The 10,726-nt window shown below is 42.1% G+C and overlaps 1 protein-coding gene across 3 annotated transcripts in view; it reads right to left on the bottom strand.

The window, feature by feature from the left end:
• Positions 1-6,373, bottom strand: part of FNIP2 (folliculin interacting protein 2) — a 117,121-nt gene extending 110,748 nt beyond the window's left edge. The window contains exon 1 of one of the 3 annotated variants that reach the window (XR_012498164.2): positions 5,973-6,373. Coding sequence is in view for 2 of the 3 variants with exons in the window: in XM_019733170.3 (XP_019588729.3) it covers positions 5,973-6,085 (113 nt within the window). In the remaining variant the exon portion in view is untranslated. The remainder of the gene's footprint in view (positions 1-5,972) is intronic. The other 2 variants (XM_019733170.3, XM_019733168.3) reach the window with 2 other exon arrangements.
• Positions 6,374-10,726: the final 4,353 nt, after the last annotated feature.

A 10,726-nucleotide genomic window follows, 5' to 3' on the forward strand; every position in this document is an offset into this window, starting at 1 on the left:
AAAATACCAACAAAAAATAAAACACAAAAGAGTGAAAAAAAGTTTCACCTGCCCTTTGACAACCACTGTTAATATGCTGGTGCAGTGTTCCTAACCCTCCACACATGCATACTCAATCACACACTTCAAGTTTTAAAATATTGCTCACATCAGTTTATATCTCGTTTTTACTTTTTCTATTGAGACTGCATTTCTGTGTGTGTGCATATATACACATATACATGTGTGTGTATGTATATGTGCATGGGTATATGTGTATACGAGGTGTGATCACAAAATACGGTGAATGTTTAAGTTAATTAAAAAAAAGTATTAAAGACACATTGCCATTAATCCCCCTCAAAATGCTTCCCCCTCGCTTTGAACACACTTACTTATGCCATCGTCCTTGCCACTTTCTGAAGCAGTTCTAGAAGGCCTCTTTCGTGAGCATCTTTAGTTGGGCTGTCCCGGCTGCCTCAATGTCCTGAATTGATTCAAAACGTTTACCTTTCATGGTCATTTTGACTTTGGGGAAGAGCCAGAAGTCACACAGTGCCACATCATGGTCACTACAGCATCACCATAAACTAATTTTAACATTTTGTGTGTTTCTTTAGCACTTTTTTTGCAGTTTGAAACAAAATTTCATGGGTTGTACGTGATCCATGATTTACGGCACACTTTAAAACACACCTTCTCTCAACCGTAGCTCACACCCGACTGTCTGCACCGACCAAGCTGAAACCTGTTACACACTGTTACTAATGTTCAACGTGCCACTTCCTGTATTGAAGATCCTTCCCTTTCTGCTGGATGGCACTCAGCAGCAGCATTCACTGTATTTTTTTATCACACCTCATATATATGTATATTTATATATATGTACATATACATTTATATATACAATATACATTTACATATGTATATATAAAACTATATATAAAATAATGATTTGACTGCGGCAGAGTATCATCCTTTTTTTAAAATTTTAACAAATTTCCCCTTTGGCTAAATAAAACTGTATTCTTGATAAGAAAAACTTGCAAATAATTCTAAATACAAATACACCAGACTCCTAAGAATATTTCTGAACTCCCGGTGACCTCCATCCACATCTGAGTTACTGCCTGCTAAATGTCTTTAACACTCCTCTGAAAACTTGGGGTCTCTGTTTCATCGACAACATCAAGGTAAAAAAATAAGTAAATAAAAGCATGTCACTTCAGTTCTGTCTCAAGTCTCCCACCTACAGAAAGAAAACAGTCTCTGAAAAATGGTTCAATTCTAGTAAAGCCTCAATATGAATACTGAATTCCATGATTTAAAAGGCTCTTGGTAATACTTAAATCATTTTGTATTGCATTTTATTCTTTTCCAAGATTTCCAAACTCATCATATTACCTCCTCACCACAACCCTATTACATAGGTGCTATTACTTTACAAATGACTAAACAGAGGACGAGAGAAATGAAGAGACTTGTTTGCTCTCACATGATGCGTGAGGCCACACTACATCAATGGTCTCCTCAATTTGTCTCCCAAGTGCTTTTAACAGAACACACTGCATTAGATGGAACAATCCCTTTTGTACCTCTGCCAAAAATATCTAATAAACCCCCATGGTATACGGCTCATTTCAGGACAAGGAGATATGATGTAATGAGTGTGCCAGTAAAACCAAAACAACAGGCAAGGAAACTTCCAGGAAGACTTTTAGAAAGTAGTAAAAAGAAATCAAAACTGCTATTTATGTCTCATGCATCTTATGTTATAGGCATTAAAAATATGAGCCTAGTGCAACTAAACTGTATTTTTTCCAGAATATTCTCTACCCTACCTCAGAAAAATCTCATTAGAAATGCTTGTATCCTGGCAGCTGGAAGCGCTTGTGTAATTTCCCTCTGTGTGAGGGAAGAGTAAGTCCTGGTCCTGGCCTCAGTCACAGCAAGGATGAAAACTGTGAGTTCTTAATGCTGTACCTAATGTAAAGATTTACTTTTTCAGTGTTTGAATTATCTTCAGTGTTTGAATTATCTTCTTGTTATCGTTTCCAATGTGCTATTTGCTGTTTATTCATCTTGGTGTAAAATCTGTTTTCCTTTAGATTGTAAACTCCAGTAGGTGGGAACAAGGGTGTCCTACCTTGAATTGCACAACTGGAGGACAAAGCCACAAGAACACGGGCATCAGATGCTATTTGATAATGGCGATAAATGGATTAGATTATATTTATACTAACCTGGTAACAGATTACTTAAAGTTGTTCTAACAGAGCAATGCAGATTAGCACTAACTAGGCCATTCAGGACTGCAGGGGAGGAGGAGAGGGGTCTACTCTTTCCATCATTTACACAGCCAGCTGCCAAGCAGCTGAAATGCTTTCCTTTACTCCTCGTATCCCAGGTGATATATATGCTTACTCACTTCATCTAACTGGTCCAAAATAAAACGTTTGATAACTCATGATCTTTTTGACCTCCCTGTTGCATATACATTTTAGGTGGAAACAAGTATACTAATTTACCAGAGACACTGAAAAAAAAAAACAGCTTAAAATAAAACTTCAAACTTGAACCAAACATGCATTTCACTGGGCATATCTTGGCTTTTAAAAATTTCTAAATGAACATGCTGACTTTAAATCCAAGGTAACCAAGAACCCAACTCTACTTCTAACTTGAGCTACTAAACAAATTATTTTTGTTCTAATTTATCTTCGTGGAACAAAGAGTTATTCAAATATATATTTATGTATCACTTAATTAAAAGTGAAAGCATTCTGAAGACCAGCAAATAAGAGAATTCTCTCAAATTTCAAGACCACGATGCAATTTTATAATTTTACATACAGCTTACAATTCACAAATGCCATAATTATATAGTGTTCCTAACTACTTCTTCCAAACATGTAAATTCAATCTCTTTTGATTCCTTTTCTGTTTTCCTAGCAACCTCTCTCCTGAAAGCTATGAAAAGGGCTCTTTGTCAAGATCCTAAAAGAAATACACTTAAGAAGGAATCTTGACTGTGATGATTCTCTTTTTAGATGGAATGCCAGAAAACATGAAGATCTGAAAGTGATCTGTGATATAAGCTAGTTATACTGGACAACACATTTCGCCAATCAGCTATAGTATGTGAAACCTGGAGGAATGAGAGAACAGTAAGAAACCCGGGACAGTGACTAGGCCGTGCCCAAGAGCGAACAGAGGAACATCTCCGGCAAAACTTGATGAAGGGCAGAACTCCAGAGATGTGGAGAAAAGTTTAAAATAACTAGTCCAAGTTCATCACAGAAAGAACATATAAAAGGCTTCTATAAACTCTAAAAGACATATATGTATATATAATATATATAATACACACACACACACACACACACACAAAACACCACATTTATATGCACCTAAAGTTGGATCTTATGTTTACTTAGATTTCCCCCCAAAATATATGGCAATATATGCTACAAAACTGCCTAAAAAGTCCACCTGAACCTCTGAAACTTTAGGGCACCCTTCATTCTCACGATCTACAAGTTACATCCTGTATTTAAATGGCACTGAAGGATACAAATTCAAATTCATATTAGGAATACTAGATTTTTAATCTAAGGATTTTACCTTAACCTCTCAAAATCTACTCAACGACAGAGTGGGCTCCCAAGGGCAGCTAATGATCTATATGAGGCACCTACTTCTCCAAAAAGCATGTGCTAGCTCCTATTTGGTTGAATCTGGATAAGACAAAAATGAGGTCATTATTTTGTAAGGCAAGAAGGGGACATTTTCCAGGAGGCTTCCCCCAGGAGGGCTACGCAGCATCTAAGAGTTAAGTGAGGTGAAGACGGCAGGAGGAAAGACTGCTTGGGTGTCCTTGTTGATCTGGTGTGCCCTGGCTGATTTGTCCCCATCTTCCTGGGTCTTTACTGACGGAGCTACTTTACTTCTCTTTCCATGGGGACCCCTAGCAGGGACAAAGCTGATAGGCTGTCATCGCGTTGAGATGTTCAACTGAGGTCTCCAATTCTCCCAAAAACATTTACCTCAAAAACTTGTGGAAAATCCTAATCAGGTCAAATAAAAAACAACAACAAAAAAAAAACACCCCCAAAAAACCAGTCCTTGGCACAATTTTATGTTCTTCATCAGACACCAATGGAAAGTCAGAACACTATACTGAAAATGCTCCCACCACGCGGGAATCAATTTCCCTAATATGGGCAGGCCCTAAATATAGCCACGGGTTTTTTTGTTCAAAATACACTGAATTAAATTTGTGGATAGAGGAAATAGCGGTGGGCAACTGGGCAGAGAGCACAGGAAACAATGACAGTGTAACTCAACTATCTCCACTAGCATTAAAATGGCTTTAAATGCCCTTGACAAATGGCTGCCAAAGCAGACACCTGTAACACACATGCCCTTTTCTCTGCAGGCTTTGTTCCCTTGATCAAGTCTGGGTTACTGGGAGGGAAGAGAAGAAATTACACACCCTGGGTCTGAAGTAATTCTACCATTCTGAGAAGCAACACAGCCAGCCAGCATCACTTTTACTCAAAGCTGTAGGAGGAATAGAATTCTGTACTCAAATTCTAAAGATTCAGTTAGCCTAAAGGAAATAGGAGAATTTCACTAAGACAGTTTCAAGTCCTTATAAATTCACCTTCCAACCATCACGTACACACTGACCACCCTGCAAATATAGAATATTGGTTTTTAATGTTCACATAAATGCAGTGAGGAGTTGTGTGTGTGTTTTAAATGAATGGATTCGTGAAAGGCAAAATCTAGAACGTAAAACTTAGTCCAAAATTTATTCAAAGTTTCACTTGAAACTTTAAAAAGGTTTACTATACTGGGTCTACACCTGTTCCATACTAAACTGCTTTTGCAAGACACTTTGGCCAAAAAGCACCTAGCAGAGTTAGAGTTGGAAGTAGATGCTCAATAAAAAATTTGCTGGGGGGAAAAAAAAACTGTTAAAGGTAAATAAATGAACTTAACCTGTGTGCTGAAAGGCAGTATAAGTCATTTTAAGGCATCTTTTAAAAGTTAGTCCCTGATAGCAAAAGAACAAAGAGACTTTAAAGACTGGATTCTGTGGTCAGACTGCTTGGGTCAAAATGCAGGCTCTGCCACGTACAGCTGTGGATCTTGGGCAAACTGTTTAACTCTCTCTGTGACTTTAAGTTTTCTCACCTGTAAAATGGGAAACATAACACCAACTTCCCAGGGCTGTTAGTGTGAAATAAACGAGAAATCGACATAAGTCATTTAAGGTCTTAAACGCTCCATAAATGCTAGTAGGTATGATTATTCAGAGGTGTGTGTTCGGAGTGCGGGTCTATTAAATACACGCATCAGCTTTGTTAAACTGAAATCTCTGCCATTTCGTAAAAATCATTTTAGTCCCCCTTTGCACACATCATGCGGCATCAACCTTTCAAACGCTGTGGAAATTACACACTTTCATTCATCCGTTTGCGAGCTCGTCATGTAGAGCAAGAAGGAAGGAAGATGCCTTTTTCGTGACTGTTGCTCCTTCACAACTTCAAAATACTGTCACGTACACAATAGGTTGGAGCTGCCCTCAAAATGACAGCTACAGCTTTGCAGCGCCCGCAGAGGCGCCCAGGCAGCTCTGCCGGGAAGGGGATCACCCCTAATTCCCAGCGAATCCCCCCTCTTCATAGCCAAGGAAGCGTACGCCCGAGAACCCCAAGGAACAACTCTTTGAAACGAGGAAGGAACCCAGAGCAGTCCGGAAAGACAGAGGGAGGGAGAGGGAAAAGGAAGGAGCTTCCCGGTCACGGAGGTTTCGGGGCCACACTCGGATCCCGCGCGTCCACGACGCCAAGCCCCAGGACCCGGTGCCGGCGATGGGCTGCGATGTCCCGGGCGGCCCACTCCCCTCCTTCCCTGCCCTTCCCCGGCGGGCACCGCAGCCAAGTCGGGTCCCGCGCCAGACTCGTCCCCCGGCGCCCCCTCACCTAAAGGCGGGTCCTTCCTTGGGAGCCCTGCCCTGGGCAAACGCCGACGCGGAGCTGCCGCCGCTGCCGCTGCCCTTTTTGTTGAAGAGCTTCTGGAGCAGGGTCGGGGCCATGATGCTGCCGCCGCCGCTGCAGCTCCGGCCGTGGCGCTCGGGGGGCCGGCGGCTCAGCGCGCAGCCGGGGGCGACGGCCGCGGCGGCGGGGCCATCGCGGCGGCGGCGGCGGCACGGCCGCTCAGCCTTGCGGGAGCGCGGGCTGCGGCTGAGTAACTGCTGGGCGCCGGGGCCGCCGGCGGCCGGTCATATGACGGAGCCGGCCCGCCGCCGCCACTGCCTCGCGCGCTGACAGTTATCTCCTGCGGGAGGAGCCCGCAGCCCCACGGCGGCGGCCGCGGCGGCGGCGGCGGAGGCGGCGGCGCGGGAGGAGCGCGGCTACCCCAGCGGCGGCCATTGGCCCGGCGGCTGCCCGCCCCGGGCTCACGTAACCCGGGCGGAGGCGCGGCCGGGATCGGGCGGCCCCGTGCTCCTGGCACGCGGGGGGCGGGGGAGGATGAAGCTCTTAAAGGGACCGGAGGGGCGGGGGCGGGCGTCGAGCGGCGGGGGTGGGCTGCTCCAGGGGCGCCGTTCCCGAGGTGGCTTCGTACTTTGGAAACGAGGAGATCGCAGCTGGGCCGATCTTTGTTCTTTTGAGACAAAGCCCCTGAACTTGAGTCCTCGCTTTGTGCAGGTGCAAGGGCTCCTTTATAGAAAGCGTGTGTTGGGGAAAAGGGTGTAGAACACGAGGTTGCTGTTTCACTGGACTATTTGAATCTCACAACACCCAAGGTGTTGGCATGTTTTTACCAGATTGCATTAGATTTCTCCGTTTTTTGTTTTTAACTTTTTATTCGAACCTTTTGCTCTGTTTGGCATCTTAGGCCACCATACCATAGTTACACAAAAAGTTGCACGTGAAAGTGAACCCGTGGAATTCACTACATAGATTTAGAAACTTAAGCTATTTTATAACAAGGGAACGCGTTCCCAGTACAGACTTAACAATCAAGGCACATAATAACCTGTTATCAATGGCAGCTATTATTAGATTTGGGGTAGGGAGAAGTTATTGTATTTGAGTGTATTTGAGTTCACTTTAATTCCCAGTCCCATCCAATCGCCATAAGAACTTCAACCTCGGTGCAGAACTGTCCAAACAGCCTGTGATGGTCACGACCTTACCAGACTCAAAAGCAGCTTCTTAGCCTACGTTACAACCTTAGCTCTCCAGCTTTTCTGATTATAGATAATAAAGTTCGTAAGATTCCGGACCCTGACTCTCCTGGCTCCTTCTTCATGAGCAGTGAACAGTTTCCCACCTGGATTCTCTTAGACTTGTTCAGAGGAGGGCTCGTGGGACTCAAAGAGGCAAGTGTATTCCATAAGTACAAGTAATCAAAAACATCTCTTCTGGGCGCATTTTAATTTGCATTATCAATTTTTACTGTGTGGGTTTCCGGCTATGGTAGGAAACTAGCTATGAGTGATGACGTGCTGAAATTTCACAAAGGTAAGGGAAAGATGATAGAAATCGAAACTCACTTTTTTCCTTCAGATTTTTACTGTTAAAATAGTGGGTTAAGTACTCATGCTGGTGAGCAATCTTCCTTGTACACGATGGAGTGTACACAGAACCCTGATTTGCAACTTGGTTGTTTCTGTTTTCTGGGAGTGTCTACCTCACAGGGCTGCCAGTATTGGTCAGTATCCTGTAAAGATGCGATTGGCCTCATCTGTTGACTTGATTAAGACACAGTCCCAGGTTATATTATGGCCCAGCAACATGCTACCATCCCGTACCCCATCCGTGGAGTATACAAATAAAATCAATGTCCTTTATTTTTCAAATGAAAATCTGCATATTTTTGGTGTGCCTAGCAGCTGTTGTAGCTGCACACTGAGAAGATTTTGGCGTGGTGTCCCTTGTCCCTCACCTCCAAGGGCTGTTTCAGTTCCAGGTCAGCTCAACTGTGCAGGATCATCCAAAAGAGACAGTTGAAAAAGACAGCCTGCCCAGCCATCATCCTCAATTGTGGTCCTGACTGGGCAACAATAAAGGGAGAAATTATTTGAAATGATTAAGAACAGACTTCAGTTAGGGGAGAAAAAAGGAGCTCAAAGGGTCCCCCTCTCTCCCTTTTCTCCCTTTGCTTCCTCTCAGCACCACATTTTTTCTCATCCTGGTTCTGGCCACATCTCTCATTTGGGATTTTAAAAGTGTACAAAAATCCTAACTCGCAAGGTTCTGGGAGACAGCTCTAGACAGCTCTCCAATCCCTCATTCATTCTCATCATTTCTTTTCTTGGTGGTTCAAAGCCTCTTCAAACCCACATTTTTTGCCTGTCATCCATTGGTTACTGCCCTCATCTCTTAGGCTTGTCAGAGTCCCAAGTCTCCAGCACTGGGTGTGTGTGTGGTTCATCTCCCAGTGCCATCCATCTCATTCACCTCATCCCACTCACTATGTCTCAGAAAAAATTCAGCTGGCTGCTCCTGTATGCAGCTGTCAAGAGGGGGAGGGGATAAGCCAATATCCTGAATTCCTTGAGATGACAAAGGAACTCTAAGATGAGAGAGGGGGAATTGTAAAAGGGCTGACTTATCCGATTCCATTCTGAGTCCTGGTGACAGCTCTCTCCAATTAATTAGTGTGTGTTCTGTCAGTTACTTTAGGAGTTTTGCTTCTACAATTAGACTGCCATGGATACTGCAGCCTATCTAATATCTGTTACCCCCTTCTTCCTAACAGAACCTCAGTTTTGTTCCAATGTCCATCCCTCACTTAGGCCAAGGTCCCTCAGGGTAAACTGACATTATCCCCAATCTTAGTCTTAATGATCTAAGCATAATCCCATTCCTTTTGCAAGGTATTACTTCAGGAATGAGCATGTGAGATGATTCTAGCCAAGGAGGCAAGAGGAAAAGGAGCTGAAGGAGCAGTGATACTGGGGAAAGTTGCCTCACTTAGTAGAGACCTATAGAGAGAGACGTGGGGTTTGGGTTTGTTTTGGTTGTCTTTTTTTCCTTCCTTTGGAGGTTGTATGTCTACATGTAGTGCTACAACTATCTTGCTACTTACTAGCCTGAACATGAAACCAGGGCTGCAGATGGCAGAGCAAGAGAGGTGGAAGCAAGCTGTGTCCTCAATAACATTATTGAGCCACAACCCCTTTACCTTAAACTGACCTTCCCCGACTCGTTGAGATGATATTTCTGTTCATCTGTAGGTTTCTATTCATCTGTAGATGAACTTTGCTATCTGTAACCAAAAGCAGTCTATAAGAGAGGGTCCTCTTGTTTGCTATCCTTGATGGCTGGTATGTGAGATAAGCCCTGCCTGTTTAACCCTCAGTATACCACGGAGAACAGTCATGACCAACGGACCTGCTCTGTGGTTTCATATTTTTAAGTCATTTTGCAAATCATTTACAAGACGCAAGAATAAAGAAATAGTGAAAATAATTTTTAACAAATTTTAGCAAATATTTAAATGCAGCAAACTCAATTTTTTTGTTCTATATTTTCCTACATTTGAAGGAAAATAACCCTAATACGTCATATCCTTATAATACAACTATTGATCAATCAAATATACAAACCAGGAACACAATCATCCTATAAACACTGACCCGGATTTCACATACATTTCTAATGGTTCTAGCTTATTATCATTTTTGTTTTTCCTTGCACTTGAATCAAAAAAAGCAAAACTTGTGAAAACTTTGATGGCCTGTAATTTTGCTGAAGAGAGGATAAGCCATCTTCTTTACTCAGCCACAAAACAATTTCATTTTTAGATTTATAAACACCAATTAGAATTAGCAATTCAAACACATTGTACACCTTAAACTTACACAATGTTAAATGTCAATTATACATAAAAAAATCTGGGGGCGGGGGGATTAGCAATTCAGTGAAGTTTTCATCTCGACCTTATGCATTTCCCTCCAGTCCGCTTTGTATATATACATTGCCTTTAATCCTTGTTGATTTACAAGATATAGCAAGTACATTTGATGCAAAACATCCTAAGAAATGGCAGAATATATCACACTTTTTTTTTTGTTTTTGTTTTTTTTAAAGGAGGGCACAGCTCACAGTGGCCTATGCAGGGATGGAACGGGCAACCTTGGTGTTATGAGCACCACACTCTAACCAACAGAACTAACTGGTCACCCCCACACATCTTTGTAGGATAGTTCACATTCTTGTTGCAAAATATTGAATAATTAAGTCATTCTTGTTGAATGGCTAACTGGTTAAGAATGCCATATTTCCTTGTTATTTTTAGATATATATTGTTGAATCATTGATTCCTGAGTTTGAGAAAATTTATCCAGGATATCATCATCTAATGACTCATCGTCTGCAGTTTCACTTGTATGATAAATTTCATTGTCATCATTAATATCTGGAGTGCTTCTGTCTGTCTTTTTGCATTTATCTTCTGATGTTTCTATTACTTTTGAAGTGTTTTCCTCTATTAATTTTTTTCTTTGCCATTATGGGAAGAAAATGAAATTTCTGAATTCCCATCAGTAATTAATGAAAGCTTTAAAAAAAAAAAAAAAAAAAAACTACACGAAGATAATGTCTCCAGATTCTTTTATGCCTTCTTACAAGATGATACAGTGCTTTGGGCGATACAATACGGTAACAGAAGGATGATGCAATAGTGATGATTTATTTTACTATTGAAATCAACATTCCAGGCAATT

Source organism: Rhinolophus sinicus, chromosome 15 (genome assembly GCF_057876585.1).
Source record: "Rhinolophus sinicus isolate RSI-liver-muscle chromosome 15, RSI-T2T, whole genome shotgun sequence".
In the NCBI taxonomy this organism is placed as follows: domain Eukaryota; kingdom Metazoa; phylum Chordata; class Mammalia; order Chiroptera; family Rhinolophidae; genus Rhinolophus; species Rhinolophus sinicus.